General features: G+C 38.5%; 1 protein-coding gene across 3 annotated transcripts in view; it reads right to left on the reverse strand.

Moving 5' to 3' along the window:
• The window catches only part of Traf4 (TNF receptor associated factor 4), a 137,367-nt gene that overhangs the window by 37,347 nt on the left and 77,091 nt on the right, over window positions 1-22,929 (reverse strand). The window contains exon 1 of one of the 3 annotated variants that reach the window (XM_028172591.2): window positions 2,302-2,609. The exons of the other annotated variants lie outside the window; for them this stretch is intronic. Coding sequence (XP_028028392.1) covers window positions 2,302-2,499 — 198 coding nt within the window. The 5' untranslated portion in view covers window positions 2,500-2,609. Of the gene's footprint in view, window positions 1-2,301; window positions 2,610-22,929 lie in introns of those variants that run through there. 3 annotated transcript variants of the gene reach the window in all.

Genomic DNA, 22,929 nt, shown 5'->3' on the forward strand with positions numbered 1-22,929 from the left:
AAATACCAATAATTACATGAATTTGGGTCTGTTTACTCTTTTATAAATTACTAGCTGACCCGGCAGACTTCGTAGTGCCTCAATCGGAAATCGGGAATCAAACAAAAGGAATCCGTCCGGCGGGGGACACATCAAAGGAAAAACAAAATTGTTATTTTTATTTAATTCTGAGCATTTTCATATTTATCGACCTTTTAAATCTTCTCTGGACTTCCACAAATACTTCAAGACCAAAATTAGCCAAATCGGTCCAGCCGTTCTCGAGTTTTAGCGAGACTAACGAACAGCTTCATTTTTATATATATACCTATAGATAGATTGTAATCTGTATTTAAGTTTATAAATATATTTTATTATTATTATTATTATTACTAAAATAGGACAAATCAATTACCATTTTAAAGAGATTCTAGCACTTCCATATAAACGTTTAGAGCTCTGTTTTGTGCAATTCCCTTTAAAGGAATGCGGATTGCTTTTCATTACTCGAACGACGACCGTCCAATCTAACCGTTTCAAATAGCACGAAGCTTGCAAAACGTGTGTAATGTCAAACATGCCTATTTACCTAGTTATGCAAGGCATTATGATATTGCGATTCCTTCGTCTTAGCCATACCTACATTTTACCGCAGAAAATTTTAATGTTTATGTTTAATTATTTTTTAATTTGTGTGTTATGTGCATCTGTAATGCATATTATATGCATCTATAGTTAATGTTGAAGAGAAAAAAGCCTGATTCGATTACGTAGGTTCTTTGATAGTTTTATTTCTTCTGCTTTTTCTTAGTGGGGCACTAAATGGAGTGTTTTCATGTAAGTCTTTTCGAAATTAGAACAAATTCAAAGCGTGCCACCTAACATTATCAAAGTGTATAATTTATGAATAGATTAGATCTACTGGAACTATGAATAGATATTATCTATGCAAATGATTAACTTATTATGTACGAAGTTTCTTTTTATTTTTCATGTTCAGAATTTGTGAAGAAGCATTGCAAAGATAATCTACCAACCTCTTCTGTATTTTTTCTCACTTAAATACAATTTCTTTTTTCCATTTTCGACAATTACTTATTTACTAAATTTAAATGGTTAAATTTTTTTTTATTGCCCTTGTAGGCACCCGAGCATACGGCCCACCTGATGGTGAGTGGTTACCGTCACCCATGGACTTCAGGAATGCCAGGGGCAGAGCCAAGCCGCTGCCTACCTACCTATTTACATGTAACAGAAAATTTTATATATCTCTACACCTATATAAATCGTCAAACTTCGTTTTATATTACACATTCAAATCTTTGATTTATTACCTACCTCTGTATATATTTATTTCGCTATTACTACATTTTATTACTACATTTTATTTAAATGCCAAAAATTTCATCGAAACTCTTAAAAGCAAAAACATCTTTGATTGTGTAAAAAAAAATTTTGTTAAAATACTAGCTTTAAAAAATCCCTGTGCGCTAAATGAAAAGTCGATTCTAGAAGATTCTGACTTACCAACCGCTAAATTTAAGACCTAAAAATCCGCAGAACATCGTACTCTGTAGATATTTAGAAAGGCTGCAACACCCGAAAAGGTGAAAGTCACATGTCTTCTCGTGGCAAAAACTCGCATCTCGCGGCCTTGGCAAGGTGATCGCAAACGGGACATAACGGTCCACCGCGCCACTCCACCATGCGCTTATTGAATTTCATACTTTAACGTTCACATTGCATTACATCGACCGTTTTCCACTAAATAGCGATAGTTTGTGCCGAACTCAAACGTCTATAGTGGCATACAAATTCTAAAGGAACGCGCGACCTAACCATTTCCTCTGTCGACTAATAAGGAACGGGCGTAATGCAATTCTGAACTGGACACACGTAGGTGACCATTTTACGAACAACGTCAACTTATAACTGTTTCTTATTTGTAAACAAAACGTGAAATAAAGTATTCGTTTAAAACAAAGGATTGAATTGCATAATGCAATCGTGCCATCAAAACAATGGTGTGGCAACACGCGTTTGTGTCAAAACAGACCATGCTATCCGAAAATCAAGGACGTATCAGAAGTATCGCGAAACCCTGACAATTTGGTGACGTTATTAATAAAATTACACAACAACCAACATTATTTGCGAATCGCATACGACTGTTGGTTTATTGTCGAGCCTGCGGTTAGCGACATTACTGCGAATGCTAATCTGAGTGTTTATAATTAAGCACTTCACATGCAAAACGCATCTAAATTGCAATGCAGGCCGACCTAGCAAATTATCTTAATATTATCGAATAAATACACTCACGATTTGACTGATCTCCGTGATAGGTATTGGGGAGATTGTTTTCTCCGAGCCCTGGGGGAGCGAGGAGGCGCTTGGCGTGGGAGACACTCCAGGGGAGCCTGGCTGACCATTGCCGACGCTCTCCTTCGAAGTTCGATTCGGGGACAGCCTCGCCGGGAAGCTGAGGGTCTTCGTCCACTGCGACAGGCTACGCACCATGTTTTCTGTTCATATGCACAACACTCGTTCACTGAACTCGACGACGCGAAAGGAGCGACACGTCCGCTCTCGACGGCAGACGACGGACGAATGAACTTCCAAGTTCCAAGTTAGTTTCAAGTTCCGATGAGCGAGCTAGTCGCTACTGGTAGGTGGCAACTGGTATACAGCCTGTGCAAGTTCGGACTTGAGTCTCGATTGGTCCGTACGAGGGTGTACGATGTGTGTGTGTGTGCCTGAAGCTATCGGGCCAGATTTTCTTTTGTTGTTATCGGAAGCTTCGGGCGAGCTTTTGCCATGTGAAGCGCTTACTGTTTAGCAATATATTTGATTATTATCTAAATGAATTTGTTGTTTTTATTTAACTAGAGATTATTTTTATAATCATTTGGAAACTACGTAATAGACTGATTTTAAAAAGACGACATATACTTCGAGCCATTATGAATTCTGCTAGAATAAGTTTAATTCTAAAACATTCAATCGATGTTATTGTCTTCTTTTATGTCATGTTATATTTGAGTCGACTATTATCAAAGCCGGCAACGTGACTTTTGGACAACTATTGGTAAATCAGAAAAACGAATTATTGACTTTGTATTCCATTGGCAGTCACAAAACTCTTCTGAACGACATCTTAGATAAATAACAGGTTAAGTATTAACCTTTATTCAATGCAGGTTTTGAACCGTATTCTTTGAAGGAGACGATTATATTCAAATCAATCTGTATTGACATATCAATAACATTTTTTTGTCCAAATGCACAGATTGCCACCTTTGATAATAGACGACTCATTTATTACCAAAGATCGTGTCTAGTAATTTTTTTTAATATTATTGATCTGAAGTATATTCTAAAATAGCAAATTTCAAATTTCATTTTTCACTACATTGAAATGCAAATGAAATGTTTTTTTTTTCCTTTTGATCACATTTTTGATGCATTAATTTAATTAACAAAGCATTTTTAAAATAATTGACGTAATCGAAACTAAATTTTCTCAGAAAAACAAAGTTTGAGGCAAGCGTATAAAATTCCAGATTACGAGATATTGAATCCTTAAGTAGGTTACTGCAAAGTTAATTAATTTCATTTATTAATTATGAAAATGTAATACTAATAAGCTGCCAATTTTGAGCACTCGTAAACACAGTTCTTTTTATCTTTCTAATTGATCGCGCTTGCTGTTAAATGACCACTGGAGCCCATGGACATCAATAACCTTGAGACGAGCTCGTAAAACGTCCCTGTATTCAGTATGCTCATGTTGACTTTGCAACTTTTTGTAGACACACCCGGCGCCGTGAGCTAATCGAAAAATCATCCAAATTTTAAAGGTACAATTATCGACGATCTCATATAAGGTATTGCGTAAAGCAGACCTTTTAAGACGCAACGTCCTTCACTATTCCCTATCCCTCCATACAATTATCCACACCCTAGAAAGTCAGTAAGTAACTGCACACACAAAGGGTCACACCCCATTGTGATACAAAAATTCATCGCGAACTCAAGACGAGCAAAAAAGTTTGGATTGGAATGTATATCGTGTTGCCATTATGAGAAAATGTTTTTTTTTTGAGATTGAAAGATAATTGACCCGACGGCCTTTGCAGCTTCGCCAGGACAGGTGGGCGAGCACGGGCTCACCCGAGAGATGTGGGATTGCCAACAGCTGCCCGAGCGCCTCCGAAAGAGCCCTGACAACTCTAAAGCAGCTGTTTCGCGAATTCATTTACTGCCTGATTGTGATCAAGATCTGCTGAGAAAAATTGCGATGCAAACTCTTTAACAATTTACCACAGTCCATATGCTTGAACCCAGCAATAAAGCTACAACAAAAGTTTTAGTAAATTACTGTGTATTTTAAATGTAGTTAAGTAATTGTTCTACAGTTGAAGCCCTAGCAAGCTGAAATGGCAATGGGTCGGACATACGTGTCACAGAACCAATGGCCGATGGAGCAGATGCGTTCTGGACTGGAGACGTAGCGGTAAGCGCAACGTTGGGCGTCCCCTGCCCAGTGGATCGGTGACTTGCGGCGATATGCTGGAAAAGATTAGATGCTGAAGGCGGAGGATCGGACTATGAGAGAGGCGGACTATGAGAGAGGTCTACATCCAGTAGTATATAGATACAGGCTGATGATGATTAAGGTCTAGACCAAACTCTCCCCTATACGATCCCATCATTGACGATGTGATTATACTAAAAATAAAAAACTTTACAAAAATGGTTACTTTTGATAAAGTTTTTTATGGCATGTGTACCCACCCAGTCGAATAGGTTTATCCTGCAAGTTAAATTAGAAACTATAAGTTCGTATATCAATGAATATACTAAACAATGCATGCCCAAGATTGCGTGCGGCTAACTTCCTTCGGGCCACGTGCGCCCGCGCAGCTGACACCCGCACCAATAGCACACTTTCCAACAGGGACCCTTATTTTTTGTGTTTCTAAGTGGATACAAAGCGCATAGCCGTCAATAGTGATTTTGTAATATGAGCGTATTTAAGTTTAAGCACGTTCCAAAATAGATTTATGTAATTTGAACGTGCAATGAAATCTTGAGCTCCCAGTAAAGAGTTAGATGGATTTTTGTGGTCGTAGGCGGGGATATTGCCCAGGCGCCGCCGGAAATCACATCTTCCAAATTAAATACGACAAAACAGTTCGCTGGCTCGTGGTTTTACATACCAAATAGAAATCGAAATGTTACTTTATGGACCAGAGAATGAGACAAGCGACTCTTCATGTCGGAAATAAACAATACGAATAATTCTTTTGAACAACAAATTTCATGCGAATGGAAAATCGAAGCGCTTCAATTAGTTGTTTTTTATTATTATTTTTTTACTGCTTAGAGGGTTGGACGAGCTCACAGCCCACCTGGTGCTAAGTGGTTACTGGCCCATAGACATCTACATCAACATCTACATCTAGTTACAACGGCTGCCCTACCCTTCAAACCGAAACGCATACTGCTTCATGGCAGAAATAGGCAGAGTGGTGGTACCTACCCGTGCGGACTCACAAGAGATCCTACCTACCACCACCAATGCTCTTTCTAAAGAAGTCAGATGTACAGCTAACAAGCTCTTCAAAGGTATTTTTACTGCCTCTCGTGTATTGAACTTTCCCCTGCCAAGAAGCTGTTCAAACTTTGAAAAAAGTAGGGTAGAGCTTAGAGACAGTCTGCTGTGCTGTATGAGGTCGAGCGTTGTCGTGCTGGAGCAAGGAGACCGAGTCCTTAACCAAGGCTGCCTAGAGATTCACGAGCTTCTCCATCATTGTGTCCAGTTCCTCCAATACACATCTATAGTAACGCTGGTGCCATTTGACAAGAAGCTGTGATGAATTATACCGGTACTAAACCACCAAACAGTGACCACGACTTTTTGGGGTATGTTTTTGTTTGGGACATTGCTGAGGTGCTGAACCAGGATCTAACCAACATGATCACCGCTTTCTTTTCTTCTATATCGTTCCCTCACTACTGAGGATCGCGAGCACATGCGACCTACTTCCAATGTGCTCGATCATAGGTGGCATGGACTGCCACCAAGTGCTTCTCTTGCTAGATCACCGCTTACGATTATCAAAAAGATTCAAATTTTCATCGCAAGTGACGATATGGTTCAAAATACCTCGCTTCTATGTTTGTTAAGCAAAGCAAGGCACACCTTAACGCGTTGGTCCCGCTGGCGATCGCTCAGTGCGACGTGCGACACCTGCTTATCAAGTTTTGTTTGCTAGCCAATTTCACACAAGTGGTCCATAGCTGCTTCTAGCTCAGCGGTAGATTGAGTATCGTCAACTTCCACTATAATCATTCTAATGACTTTAGTTTTTGAGCGACCACGGGGTTCATTTTGTAAATAAATTTTTCGATATAACCAATAAGGAGTCGTGCGTTCTTTTGTAGTGTTCACACGCCATTAATATCGTAAGCCGTATGTTTCATATTTCATAATAATTCCATAATTACTCGTATTTTTACCGACGCCTTTTTTTCCCCTACCTAAGCTGATGGTCTCGAGAGAGCGTATCAGCGTCACGGGACTAGTAAGTGAGCTCACGGGGCTCAAACCTGACGATATTGCTGACACGAACTCTAGCAAGAACAGTGCTTCGCAGAATCTACCACCGGATCGGAAAAGCGACCCACTGAGAAGATCCGACGAGAAACTCAGTGGGCGCTGTGGCTGTGGGTTAATTTACTCATCGAGCCCTTCGTCGCAAGCGACGGGTTCGATGCCGTCGCCAAATTGATAACATATTATAATGGTTTTGAAAACAAAACAATAATCAATAGGTGAACATATTATTATTGTGACTGAATTTGAAAATATAATTCCAAATTTAAAAATAAAAACATTAATTTTAATTAAAAATTTATTACCAGCCACACGTAAATTATGTTTCATTCATTACATTCATTCAATGGCCGGCTACTTTATAGGTAAATATACCTATTATTATACTGGCTCACTTCATACATCAGTACAAATTTTTAGTAATAACGACGATAATATCCTCAAATCTGGAATACATATTTAAGATATCCACTATCATCACTATACTAAATTATCACCGTATCGCTCATTAACATCCGCAGTACCATTGTTAATTTTTTTCCCAAGCATTTAAATGCATAATTGTTTTTGACTACCCTCTCTAAACTTCAGTAGTCGATAGTTCTCAAGAGATAAATCAACCCTCTTATTGTAAACAAAAAATAATTACCACCCTTTGTATACAAAGAACACGGTCTGAACAACCCGAACTATAAAAACGACGTATGTAAAGTACTAGGAATATTATAATATAGTCTTTCTTGTTTACGGAATAGTCGTTAATATCGTTCATCAGTAAATTGTGCCATTCAAATTTTATTCTGAGAACCAAAACGACGAATGTCTCATTTATCAGTTTATAGAAATGTAGTTTAACGCTGTGTTTGAAATATCTGTAATTTTTTGTTTCTTGAAAGCCTATTATTGCATATATCTGCTTTTCGGTGTTTGCAACAGAAAGTCTTGTACTCCATTTCAAAATGTAAAGGAAAATAGCTTTTGAATCTTCTTCGTAGGCGTGGCTTTCGCAAATTAAGGATCGCAACTCAAACAATTGCAGAGTAGAGACTTAGCATGAAAAGATACACTTACTTACTACATTTACTTTCAAAACCAGATTGGAGACGTGTTTATACTCGTAGCAATTTGCAGTGCTTTATAATTCTATACAATAAATAAAAATAAAAATTCGGTGGTTACTTTTTGTTTATATGTACGTGGGACAATGACGTAATGTGGGTAGTCTGAAATACGCCGTTGTACAGTTCTTAAGTAGGTATTTTATCAGAAGTGTCTTTAATTTGTACAGGTAGGGTGTCTCAAGACTTGCCTTACTAGAGCCCATGGAGACCAACCACATGGAAATAGTTCCCCAACCTCAAACTCTTACAAATAGTCTATGCTTTAACGAAAGCTATGTTCCATACACAAATGCACCCCAAAAACAAATGTACTTTCCACCCTTCGCCCTTCATTACGGATCGTACCCCTACCCCCTTAACGGACGAAAGGGACCCTGACAAGCACCGTGAAGGATCCTTCAAGCTTGAACATTCGCAGTATGAGTGGTCAAAAGAAATGGTGATTAAAACATGTCTCAATAAAATGCGGGTTTGAATTTCATAGGCTACATTATTTGGAGGACCGCTTACAAAGGTAACAAAGGGCAGTAATTTTTCAACCCGCAATAGATTGCGTCCGTGTCTCATGAAGCCATTGACTCCGCGCCCTCAAGCCCCGGTCACCATCCTCGTTGAACGTTGACGAGTGAACTATCCCATAGAAACAGCCCACTGAGTTTCTCGCCGGATCTTCTAAGTGAGTCGCGATTCCGTACCGATGGTAGATTCTGCGAAGCCTGCTCTTGCTAGAGCTAGTGTTAACAAATTCTCGCAGGTTGAGTCCGTGAGCTCACTTACCCGTCAGGGCGTAGCTGGAATAGGAATAGGCTACCAGCCTAAAGAATCAGTAGGGAATAAAAGGACTCCGCCTGTTAGCTGATTTTAATTGTATCACTTTACTTATAAAAATTACTAGCGGTAGGACGTCTCGTAAGTCCGCACGAGTAGGTACCACCAAACTGCCTATTTCTGCAGTGAATTGGTAATGCGTTTCGGTTTGAAGGGTGAAGCAGCCATTGTAATGTAAAAACTGGAGACTTTAGAACTCATGTCTTAAGATCTCAGCTTACTTTATTTAGATTTATATTGTAGATGTCCATAGATTCCGATGAGCACTTAACACTAAGTGTGCCGTGAGCTCGTCCCGTCTAACTTATAAAAAATATAATAACTACAATCTTGTTTAATTTTTTGAATTATTATAAATATATTTTCGGAAACACGTCATATTAAAATATTTCTTTATACATTTTGAAGACCCCGGGAGAAACGGACCAATTCACTAATACGAAAGATCCCTGATTGGACCCCGGACAAGGTTTTCAGTTATTCAGACGTCATTTTCCATCAAGGGTTTATGTATAGCCGATAACAATTAAATTAGTTCATGTTCGAAGTTCATGGCACGAATTACAAAGCAAATAGATCAGGAATGATTAAAAAAGAACCCTTCGTATTTAACGAGGTCAATGACAGATAGCACAGATAAACCAACACGCAAATTCTACCAACATACAAAAATTACACCTGTTTGAATTCGTGCAAAAAGCAGAAGACGCCGCAGTAAACTGGTTACATTAATTATGAATTGTTGATACAAACCAAGATATTTTGCTTTTTATTTATTTCTTACCGACTTGCAAGGCGAAGTGCTCCTTTAATTATACTTCAAATTTCTAATCTTATAATAATAATAATAATAATAAATAACTGGGAACAGATCATGGTTTTAAATATACCTATATAGATAATAAACACTCAGACAAAGAGCAAACAAACCTGTTCATCACACGAACGTTTGCCTGATGTGGGAATCGAACCCACGACCCTCAGCGTAACAGTCAAATGCGCTAACCACTGCACCACCGAGTCAATCTCATATTTCTTTGTCAATGTATTTTATTAGTAAAAGGCATGTCTTTATAAATATAGCATTTCAAAAACCTTCTTTACCTTCAAACCGAACAACAAATTTATTTAGGGTTTTATACTAACAAATATTAATTCAATACGAAACAAACGTCGAACGTTAAAACCAAACAAAGGAGAGATGTAAAATGTCAAAGTAATTTATCCGTGTTTATGTGGTGAGCACGTGCAATGACCACACGTCGAGTGACTTTTAGGAGATATCGTAAAAAACGAATGTAAGCGGGAATGTTGATTTTAAGCTAACCTGGTAACAAGTTTCAAACAGCACCGACACCGCGCTGCTCGAGCTGCCATCGCATCCATTACCGAATCCAGGGAATAATGCGCCACTTCAACATATTCATTTGAAAACCGGTTACAACATTCGTGTTTCATTAAATCGCCAGCCAAAATCAGGGACACTTTGAACCCGTAAATCGGATGTTTCACTAGCGCGAAAACACAGGACTTTGTTATCGAAAGACTGGCAACCCAAATAAATCCCCTAGACGATTCCTTTTTCCCTACCAATTCGCTGGTAGCAAACGGGTAAGTGCTAGTAGAATTCGACCTGAGAGAATTTGCTAACGCTAGCTAGCCCCACCAATAGCAGTGTTTCGCAGAATCTACCACGGGATCGGAATCGCGATCACTGAAAAGATCCGGCGAGAAACTCACTGGGCTGTGTCTCTGAAGACGCTGCCACTTGTGCGTCCCACTATACCCACCAGATCAGCGGTTCTCTTTTCTTTATGAATGAGGAATAACTGGCAGTCCGGAAGTCTTTTCATTTTCACTAGGTCAGGTGGGTGAGCAAAGGCTTAGTCAGGAGATCAGTGGTTCTGATCCAAGTGAATCGCATGTGCTCGTTTTTGACACTCGATTGCTCATGCCTAAAACAAACAAACCTATTGTTTAAACCTAAAACAAACCATTCAAGCATTGTCTTTTAAGATCTTAACAAAAAACAAGGTGGAGGGGGAAGAGGTCGACCGAAGTAGACATGGATGGAGTGTGTGAATAACGATATGAGAGACAGAGGAGTGAGTGTTGAGATGACGGCTGATAGAAGAGAATGGAAGAGAAAAATTAATTGTGCCGACCCCGCCTAGTGGGATAAGGTGGAGGAAAAGAAGAACCAAAAACAAAAATGCTATCAAATAAAACTAGGGCCACCCTACTCGAGCCCTGTGTTATTAAAACTCTGGTTAATACAAGTACGAAATTAGTTGGCCGTCACTCTACAGACTATTTCTGTGGCTCGTAAATTATAATCTAAACGCGTAAAATACTTCACGGTTTCGCTGCAACGTAATTACGTGACGTTACACGAGGTTTAGTTTCGGGCATTATGTCACGTGCGGTTTTAGGATTTTTCTAGTTTGTGTCAATATTTTAGACTGTTTTTTTTTCTTCTTTTTTTCCTACCTCGCTGAGAGCCTTGAGAGGCTATTTCAGCGTAATCTTAACTAGTAGGTGAGCTCACGGGGCTCAAACCTGACGACGTTGCTAACACGAACCCTAGCAAGAGCCGTGCTTCGCAGAATCTACCACCGGATTGGAAACGCGACCCAATGAGAAGATCCGGCGAGAAACTCAGTGGGCTATAGACTGTGCTGTTACACTCTCGTCACTGTTTCATTTTGGTAATAATATTCGGGAAAACATTTTTTATTTATTTAAAAAACACAATTATTCTTCCGTAATCGTATAAAGAAATTTTAGCTACGCAATCTTTATTTTTTTTTGTGATAATTACCCCTCCTATTCCAGATATACCAATCCGTTATTATCCTTATTTCATAATCGAATTTCCGGTGCAAGGGCATTGGTGATTACCGTCATATTGTTATTACATGGTTTTGTTTTTATCTTTGCATGCCTTTTAATTCCAGGTGGGTCAAGAGTGTGTTTGTCCATGGATGTTGCGTTAAGTAATAAAAACGGTGCGCAGTAAGACCTCAATGCGTATTTAGATTTGGAGCGAGACTTTAGTGCTAATGCTAAACCAGGACGGATCATGATTTGACCGTGAATGCAGTTCATATTATATGAAATTTAGTTTACTTGGAAAAACCTGCCAAACATACTGGGACCTCTCGCAAATCATCCGTCTGTGATACCTCTAAGCCACGTGTACGTCACATTTCTGCTACCCAATATATCACTTCACAGTCGTGAAGATACATTCTTATCCCATGCTGTCCTTAACACAAACTCATTAAACGTCATTAACAAATGACAACGTCAATTGTAAGTTTCCGGTAGGCTTGCTTTTGTTCGGTGTACTATGATGTAAGGTAATTAATTTATTTTAATTTTTAAATGTTAGGGGAGAACAGATTGGATCTGTTTAACCCGCATGGAGAGGGCGAGAGAGAATCGTGATAATATTGATTAGTACAAAGTAACAATCGATTTAAGTTTTGTTTAATATTTCATGATGAGCAATAATGCATTTCGGCTTGAAGGGTGGGGCAGCCGTTGTGACTATACTGAGACCTTAGAACTCATATCTCAAGGGGGGTGGCACATGTACGTTGTAGGTATCTATGGGCCCCAATAACCACTTAACACCAGGTGGGCTGTGAGCTCGTCCACCCATCTAAGTAATAAAAGAAAAAAAAAATTTTTGTGAGGCCGATACTTACCTACTCCCAACCGACATCCGTTAATCCTAGTGCATGCTTAAACTTTTTCTCTCGTCCCCCGAACGGATTATTCATGTTGATTGATCGTGAATAACAAAACCAGCAAATTAAATTTCATAAATTCGGCTTCCTGGTTTTTTTGCTTTTAAATCACAAAGGCTAAGGAGAGTGTGATTCAGTATATTTATATCTATGTATAGCGAATCGATCGAGTTTCGAGAGCTCCTTTATTGGCTGTAGCCAACAGACCGTCGTTAAATGTTTGCAGGGATTTTACAATTTCCACAACTTGAATGAGACCAACTTGACATATGGGGTCGAAAGTCCATTTAAATTATAAATTATTAAATTGTCAATTTCTTCAAAGAAGATCGAATAAACGATTCGTGATTGAAATAAACAGGATACAGAAAAAAGTTAAGCTTTAAAATTATGTTCTAATTAATGTTAACTTAATTCTATTACTTGTAAACATTTTTGACTTCATGCGTATCTTTCAAGCTATTTATTTATTGTTAACGTAGAAGTAGAAACACAATCATAATTTGCATCTGTGCTTGAACTAGGTGCTACCATATGCTTTGTAGACGAAGCAAACTGTCCCTCCGTAATAAGGTAACTCTCTACAAAACTTGCATACGCCTCGTCATGACGTATGCAAGCGTAGTGTTCGCTCACGCGGCCCGCACCAACTTGAAACCCCTTCAGATTATTCAATCCCGATTCTGCAGGATAGCCGTCGGAGCACCATGGTTCCTGAGGAACGTGGATCTCCACGATGACCTGGAGCTCGACTCTGCCAGTAAGTATCTACGAATGGTAAACCGTCGACGTCACCCAAAGCACGTCATTACGGATCTTCCTGATCCATTAACGGTGCTTTTAGACACCACAAGCACCGGTCACCGTCCTCGTCGAACCCGTCGGTTGCGACGAAGGGCTCGACGAGCGAACTAACCCATAGACACAGCCCACTGAGTTTCTCGCCGGATCTTCTCAGTAGGTCGCGTTTCCGATCCGGTGGTAGATTCTGCGAAGCACTGCTCTTGCTAGGGTCAGTGTTAGCAACACTCCGGTTTGAGACCCGTGAGCTCATCTACACACGTTAGGGTGAAGCTGAAATAGCCTCTCAAGGCTATCAGCAAAGGTAGGAAAAAAAAACTATGTGATAAAACCTAAAATTCTTTAATTAACTCAAAGTCTTAGAGCGGCGATCGAATAATATGAATTTTAAGTTAAATATGAATATCTGATTTGCAAGCTAGGCATATGCATACGCAATTATTGATTTATTGTGTGTATAATTAGATAAAACTCACTACGTCTCGGAGAAGCTACGATATTGTAAAATACAAAATAGGTCAGAATAATGGTTAAAAAACGATTTTCAGCAATGCGGAATCGATTTAAGGGCAGGAATGAGAGAACAAAAGACCGTATATTTTTTTCTTGATAACGCTTACATAGAGAGGTCCTCATTCAAAATCCGAAATATTTTCGTCCGTACATGCCCTCCCATCTGAAAACTCAACATCGGTCAAGTCGTCAACCATGTGTTTTTTCCTTGCCTTGCCTTGAGGGGCTATATTACCTTTACCCTAGCGTGTAGGTGACCTCTCGGAGCTCAAACTGGAGGTGTTGCTAACACTGGCCCTAGCAAGAGCAGTGCTTCGCAGAATCTACCACGGGATCGAAAACGCGACCCACTGAGAAGATCGGGCGAGAAACTCAGTGGGCTGTGTTGATTACCTCGTCGAGCCCTTCGTCGCAAGCGACGGTTTCGGCGAGGACGGTGACCGGTGCTTGAGGTACCTAAAAGCACCGGTAATGGATCGGGAGGATCCGTAATGACGTGTTTTGGGCGACGTCGACTGTTTACCATTCGGTCCACAGGATCGGGTATGTAATTTCCGGCGGCCACGACCAGAGGGATTTCGTATCTTGCCGCCTTCTCAAAGTGGCGCATTGATGCCGACTGCATATACTTACTGATTGAGTCAAGCTCCAGGTTATCATGGAGATCCACATTCCTTAAGAGCCACGGTGCTCCGTGCTCTGACGGCTATCCTGCAAAAACGGAATTGAATGACTTGAAACCATGTGCTGAACAATCTGTCGCTATAAAGTCCTTTTCATTTTTTTCTTTCGCACATCTCGAACGTGACACATATGGCGTTAGAGTCACGCCTTTAATTACCGTTTGTTGACCAGATGTTAATATTTGAATCGCCATTCATTAAAGCATGTGAAATTTCGAAACAAAACTATCACCGCCTTTATTGCTACGAAGTTAAATGTGTTTATTCTTTGAACTTTTAAATTAGACGTACGATCGTTTCGTGTGTTATGTTGGATAACCTCGTTCTGTTAAAGCTAATTTTAATCGGAATAGTAACTCTTAATTGATGTTATACTACAATTTTAATTATCTGCATTTCTCGTTCAATGTAAAAATTTCATTGATATTAAAATTTGTTGTCAATTCTCAACAAATCAATGTAATTTACGAAGATATGGATGAATTCACGAATATATTGGCTAATTTTAGAAACACACATAAAGCAAAAAAATATTAATAATAATAAAAATAATCATAACAATTTTTAGTACTATCATTTACTTTATTAAGTAATCTGGAAACAGATATCTAGAGAAAACATTTTAGAGTTATTTCATAAATTTCTCATTTAATAAAAATTTTTATGATTACCGTTTTGAGGTTAGAAGATGCGGTTTTATTGAAAATTGGACCCGTGTGCTTAGTGCGAGTTTTACGTTCTCGATAGCGTAAAAGTTAGCCCACCTTTGCCGCTAGGGGCGCTGTTCCAACTGCAAATTCGAATTAACTTTTACGCTATCGAGAACGTTAAAAAATTCGCACTAAGCACACTTCTGTCCTAGAATGGACATTAGTAATCGCTGAATCTAAATTTCTATGTTATATAGAAACCTCATGACAACCAAACTTGACACCAATTACATACATACATCACGAATACTTGTAATTACTGGTGGTATGGTGTCTTGTGAGCGCGGTCGGGTAGGTACTTTTTTTTTTAGGATTGAATGATTACTGGTGGCCCAGAGGCCTTTCTAGTTTCCCCATGACAGGTGGGCGAGCAAAGACTCAGCCAGGAGGGGGATAGGTACTACCATCCTACCTATTCCTACGTAAAGCATTAGTACGTTTCGGTTTGAAAAAGGCAGCCGTTGTACAAATTCGATTTAAGTGTGTGGCTGAATTTACGTTGTTGATGTCACCATCCATGTTGGTAACCACAGTACGGAAAGTAACCTCGTCCATCCGTCTGTTCAATAAAAAAAAGCCGTACATTAATTCCTTTTATAAAATAAGCTCTAAACAATTCCGCCTGTAAACTACAGGAAGTAACAATTAATTCAAAATCGTTATATAACATGTGTACGGACTATAAAATGTATGAATGGAAATTACGAAAATTTCCTCATTCACTCGGGTCACGTTCGAGTAGAGCGTGACCAAGAGGCGACGTCCTCCATTATTAAAAAACATAATAATGATAAAATGGCGACGCTGTGTTGTATTGTGTTCGATCGATTCTTGGTATAATCGAGTGTTTGATTCACGATCGATTTTTAATTATGTAATTTGGTTATTATTGTAACGGTACTTTTTCGTATATCCAGTGACGAGTTTGAAACATCATTCCAATTTAACGGTGTGACTGCGAAAAAAGGTGAGAATAAAAAGCCCTCAAATCCGGAAGGTATGGTCGGCAGTTGAATTACAAAAGTGAAATTTGAATTTGGGTATATAGACCTCAAACATAAACAATTATGATATTAGTCAGCCGTAATTAGTATTGCGTAGTATTAATATGTAATATGTCACCAGATAATTACACATATTAGAAAATACATATGGGATACTAGAAAGTATACGTTCAATTCCACATAGGAATGAAGAAATTTGAAAGATGGATTAGATTTCAAAAAGTTTAAGAATTGGCGACCGCGTACCGGGAAACGCAAAATGGGTATACCTCGTATAAAGTAGACTGAAGTCCTGTTGAAAGAAAATTCGAATTTGGGTTCCAACGTCTGATATTTTCTTCTAGAGTAACCATTTTTTTGTTTGAAATCATCGTAATTTTCTATTAACCAGTCATTGCGCAATTAAAAAAATATAAAGCGCCACAAAATCAACCCGATCATTCAGTCAGCTCTAAATACTAAATCGAAACAAAGAAAGGCTACAAAACGAGAGTCATCAAAATAGTGCAAGGCACTGATGTAAAGAGTCCAAAAAGAAGCCAATGACACATTTATTAGTGCTGTCAGTTGTCACTTACATTTGACAGGTCGTAAGTTTGGAACTTTAATTTGTGATAAGCCAAACGTGTGGATGGATGGGCTACCGGATTTGTACTTTCACATTTTAAAGCTCCTACATAATTTATGTGCTTTTATCATTAGCTTTGTTCGTGTGCTTTTTTGTTATTCTTTTAAGGAACATTAGTTTCGTAATTTTTACATTTATTTTAATGGTGGCGTAGTTTTAATAATAATGGATAAAGTAATGGCTGTAATTTTTTTAATATTTGAAGAATGTTTTCAAAAATTATCTTTCGGTATAGTGTTTTATTATTGGTTTTGGCCACAAGTCGATAAATTTATTTTACGTACCTACTTACTAATTAATGTAGCTAGCAAATCTTTATTTATCGAAAATACTTTTTTTTTTTTTTTTATTGCTTAGATGGGTGGACGAGCTCACAGCCCACCTGGTGTTAAGTGGTTACTGGAGCCCATAGACATCCACAACGTAAATGCGCCACCCACCTTGAGATACAAGTTCTAAGGTCTCAAGTATAATTACAACGGCTGCCCCACCCTTCAAACCGAAACGCATTACTGCTTCACGGCAGAAATAGGCAGGGTGGTGGTACCCACCCGCACGGACTCACAAGAGGTCCTACCACCAGTAAAATACTTTTATATGAAGCAATAATGTCTAATTTAATGTTATCTAAAAATATTAATTTTATTGTAGTGTAGTTCAAGAGTACTCCGAAATAAGGAACAGAGCTCTACCTACTTCAGTGGCAGAGCAATCAACTATAATATGTTTTCAAAGATTCAATACCTAACTTTTATTGTCTCGTGTCTCAAATTCGATGACTATGAACACGAAATTCCTTTATCTACCCAGATAGAATCTCTAAAAAATCTAAAACGTTTATTATGACAATTTTATCTCTTTATGCATGTCAGCAACTAATAAAACCACATTTTTACCCGTTTCACTGGCCCTCTCACTAATAGTCCGTGTTGACAGAACGACGTTTGACATAAGTCAGACATGCCTAATTCGTTTGACAGGTGAGACCTATTCGTAATAGAAGAGCCAACATTATAAACGTAATTACCATCGAGGTTGGCGCCACGGTTTTTTTTTCCAACTATGATAATGTCTGACAAAGAGGATTTAGTTCGATGACATTTTTATTCGATGATCTAATTTGGGTTTTGTTTTAACATTTTAAGTTTGTTTTATATTTATTCGAGAGATGTAAACGTGATTATCATAATTTATTAAATAAATTGTAACGTAATTTGAAGAGAAATGGGATATTACTGAAGAATTTTATGATTGGTTCTTAAAATAGTTTGATCAACTGAAACACGGATGAATGGAATCAACCATAAATACACGAAAGTTAGCTACAAGCTAAAAATCTATCTAATCGCGAAGGAAGAACTTACTCAAAACGTGAAATGTTCAAAACACACAAAATTATCGATTATATCTAAACTTCAAGAATACCTCAGAAAATTTAATTACAAAATTTCAAACTATGTTATAGTTTAAGTATTATACTTTCAATGAGTCGGAAGAGAACAAACATAATACATAGTATAATGAATTCAACTAAATATTCGAACCAACTAGAGACGAGTTTGATCGAACGGATGTAAATTAGATGTATAGTAATATCCGCTTAGACTACATCTACTTTAATGAATATGTAATTATCATATCAATTATAGTTAATATTTAAAATTCATATTCCGATTGGTTCAGCCGCCGCCGATGACGTCACAGAACCACCTTGTCTAATTCTAACGGTTTCACATATCGATTTTCGGGTCAAAAGATACAGAATCCATAGCTCATATGCAACTCTCCAACTTCATATATTTTCAACGCAAATAATGGAATGAGCACAATCTTATCTATACTGTGCTTTGGTTTTAGTAGGAATTTAATAGCAAATGAACCATTAGCTGGTGTCAATCAGCAACTGAAATATATCAACAGGATTAATGTTACTTCCAGATTTTACTATAACCATTAACCTTGGCTTTTATGAATGTAACAATAGTCAATAACAGTTATACTATTTTATTAATTGTTTTGCTCAACAAATTCAATTTTAGACTTCAATTCCATAGGTGCAAAACCATTCAATTGAACAATGTCATGGGTCTTGTGGGCGTGCAGTCAGCTGTGCTTTCACAATAAAAATTATTAGCTCGACAGATGCGCATCGAACAATGACTTAGGGGGAAACTGTCAACGATCAGCTGCTCGTGTTCCGCCATTTTGAATATTATGTCAATCAAGTATAGATTGTGTTTTTATTATTTGGTTAAGAAAAACTTTATTAGTCAGCCTAGAACACGATAACGAATCATCATGACCTTGTTGATGTAGAATTTGTAAAAGAAAAAATCTGTTAACTTTATTTTTGGAGAAAAGAAAGTTTGACTTTTTCGGAGAATTTCCAAAATTAAAACAAAACTATAATTACTTAAGTACCACAAACGAAACATATAGATTGCTTGCAACTTTTGCGACTTACAAATAATATTACTGAACGGGTTGTAAGAATCTCTCAAGCAACACTGATTTTAAGACGTATGGCTGTGAGACTTATACAATTAATTGTTCACGTTTAGATTTTGGTTTATTTGACAATACAAAGGGTATTTATATGGGATATGTATACCGCGTGTCTTCGTGTCTGGAATGTGGACCAGTGCTATGGAACACTATGGGGAAAATATCTTTAAAGGATGTATTTACGTTAAGGTTGATTTTGTCGATTACTTTAAATGAAACCAACATAAATATTAGATGCTCCGACACAGTAGGATTCCAGTTATTGATGATAAAATGATGCTTAAGTTGGATCCTGCAGTTTCGACGCATATTTTATCTCAATACATGAATACCACATTCAATTTCAGCCTCTTCATATATTAGCGAGCCCAACAAAGTGGATAAAATTGAAAAAAAAACGGTATTTATTATATAAGAGTATGTATACATTATGTTTGTAAAAATAACATTTTAGAAGAAATTTTTAGAAGTCGTCGTGGCCTAAAGGATAAGACGTCCGGTGCATTCGTGTTGAAGCGATGCAACGGTGTTCGAATCCCGCAGGCGGGTACCAATTTTTCTAATGAAATATGTACTCAACAAATGTTCACGATTGACTTCCACGGTGAAGGAATAACATCGTGTAATAAAAATCAAACCCGCAAAATTATAATTTGCGTAATTACTGGTGGTAGGACCTCTTGTGAGTCCGCGCGGATAGGTACCACCGCCCTGCTTATTTCTGCCGTGAAGCAGTAATGCGTTTCGGTTTGAAGGGTGGGGTAGCCGTTGTAAGTATACTGAGACTTTAGAACTTGTATCTCAAGGTGGGTGGCGCGTCTACGTTGTAGATGTCTATGGGCTCCAGTAACCACTTAACATCAGGTGGGCTGTGAGCTCGTCCACCCATCTAAGCAATAAAAAAAAAAAAAAAAAAAAAAAAAAAAAAAAAAAAAAAAAAAAATCTCAAACAACCTTAATTTTTATCGCCTTTGAAAACTCACGACCGTACTCTGGATACTGGGATGTTGCGTAGCTACCGTACGCGAGAACGCATCCAAATCGCTGCGTCTCGGTGTGGCTACTTAAAACTTTTTTGTATCAAAGAAGACTGAAGATCGCGATCAAAACCTTTAAAACATCATAAAATGTTAGTAAAGTGCGATTAAAATAACATATTTGAAGTAAAACTCGATGAAACGACACCAAAAAGAGACAAATGTATATGGTATTGGCTGGCGAGAGAATGAGATAGAAAACTTCTGAAAGCTTCACCAGTAGCCTGAGTGATTGGACACATGTTTTTCTTTTTAATCGAAACTTCGGCAAGATTCAAGTTTGCGGGCACTAAGTTTTTTTTTCGCCGGATCTTCCTAGTGGATCGCGATTTCGATCCGAGAGTACATTCTACGAAGTACTACTCTTGCTAGGGCTAGTGTTAGCAAATTCTCTCAGGTTGAGCCCGTGAGCTCACCTATCCGTCCGGGCATTGCTGGAATAGCCCCTTAGGCTACTAGCGAATAAGTAGGGAAAAAAAGCTCAAGTTTCAGATTTACTAGTGGCATAAGCGTTGACATTAACGCGAGTGTTCGTCTATGCCGCCGCCACGCTTCAAAGTGACAAAACAAAGTAAGCTATGTTTGTTTCCTATTGACGGAGGTCGGACGCTACGGTTAAAATCCATATTTTATAGTGAAGACTACATAAATAATAAAAGTTTTATAAGAAAAACAGCGGTAAAAAAAATTTGTAGGTAGGTGGTAAGTGGTAGGTGGTAAGAAAGACAGTGGTAGGAAGCGGCTTGACTCTGCCCCTGGCATTGCTGAAGTCCATGGGCGACGGTAACTACTCACCATCAGGTGGGCCGTATGCTCGTCTGCCTACAAGGGCAATAAAAAATAATACATTTTTTTTAAGATCCCCTGAACCCATTTTGCCGCGTCAATGGCTGGTAAACTACAGATGTGTCTAGGTAGCTGCAATATAGGAGATTAAATATCGACGTTTTATGTAAATATAATTGAAAATAAAATAGATCAGTGAACTTCTTGAATTATACAAATAGATGAAATAGTCTTGCTTCTATTCCATTTCTGAATTTTTTTTAGGCGTCACTTTCTCGACTAATAAAGCTACGTCTGCCGTATTATATTCGTAGTCTATTCTGTCTTATTACAGACCACCCCCGTAACACAAATACAGCTTAATTGGTCCACAGATTAGCCTCGAGATAACGCTAGCGTTTTGTGATGTGTTTGTTGACAATAGATTTTTTTTCGGTTTGGGAATTTCAAAATGTTATTGGATCAGATTTTATTACCGTGTATTTTCAATTTGGATGATTAAACAAACTTTCAATGGGATCAAACTATTTACTTGTATATATGGTAATATAAGACTACTAGCGGACCCGGAATGCGCCAGACGTACTGTACTTTACTGCCTTAAATCCGAAAATATCAAACCTTTATTGTAAAACTGGTGGTAGGACTTCTTCTGAGTCCGCACGGGTAGGTACCACCACCCCGTCTATTTCTGCCGTGAAGCAGTAATGCGTTTCGGTTTGAAGGGTGGGACAGCCCTTGTAACTATACTGAGACCTTAGAACTTATATCTCAAGGTGTGTGGCGCATTTACGTTGTATATGTCTATAGGCTCCAGTAACATCTTAACACCAAGTGGGCTGTGAGCTCGTCCACACATCTAAGCAATAAAAACAAAACCAAAAAATTATAGGTTTTTGTAGTCGACCGAAATATAAATCTAAACCATTCTCGAATCCACCTGAACACACGCAAAAAGATTTATCAAAATCGTTCCAGCCGTTTTGGAGTTCTCTAACGCAGACACTGACAGAGAAGAATTGTATATATTTTATATTAAGATACTAACTGATATGCATATGTCGCGGGCAAAATGTACAGCATCGTCAAGCATTAAGTAACAAAGGGTAATTTAATAAAAGCAAATAAATATAAGTTGTTTAAAAATAAAAACACTCTTTAAGGGGCAATTCCCACTGAAAGAGCAGCGGCGCGCAGCGGCCGTAAGAGCAAGTGACTGAGCGCGGCACCGCGCGGGGCAGTGCGGCGCCGCGAGAGGCAGCGCGGCATCCCGAGGCGCCGCAATGAGCCTCCGCGTGGTAGCTTTGAAAACTAGTGTACGATCTACTTCACTCAAGGAAAGTTGTGTGGCAATAAATATGGTGGATTTGGATTTATGTATCATAGCACTAGCTGTAGAAGAAGAACAAGATACCCTCTAATAAAATGACGCGAAATGCGCAAGCGGCAGGGCGGGCGGGTATGAAATGGTCGCTCGCGCGCAGCCGCGAGTCTGTCAGCTGTACCGCGGTCGGCCGCACGTCAGCTAGCTGCGCCGCGATCAGCCGCGCGGCGCCTCTTTTGACTAGTCGGTAGAAGGCTCGTGCAGCCTCGCGACGCCACGCTACCCCTCCTTTGCCTTCAAATGACTATGAACTTTTTAATCACGTAGATAAGATTCAAAATAGTTTGTAATATTTTGCCTCAAAAAGACGCTGCCGGCCGCTGCTCTTTCAGTGGGAATTGACCCTAATAGTAATAAATATAAGTCGAACCAAGAAATGTAATAATCATTTTTATCGTGCCTATCATGAGCAGAAAACATGAGCTATTAACCAAAAAATGAGTTATCATTATATCATCATTGGTCCTTTTTAAGCGCCTACAAATTTTCAAGTTAATCGGGCCTCTTGAAGTTGTTGAAAATTATCTTTAAAGATACACAGATACTGATCAACCTAACTACGCTTATTTAAAA

This window comes from Bombyx mandarina, chromosome 10 (genome assembly GCF_030267445.1).
Source record: "Bombyx mandarina strain Sakado chromosome 10, ASM3026744v2".
NCBI lineage: Eukaryota > Metazoa > Arthropoda > Insecta > Lepidoptera > Bombycidae > Bombyx > Bombyx mandarina.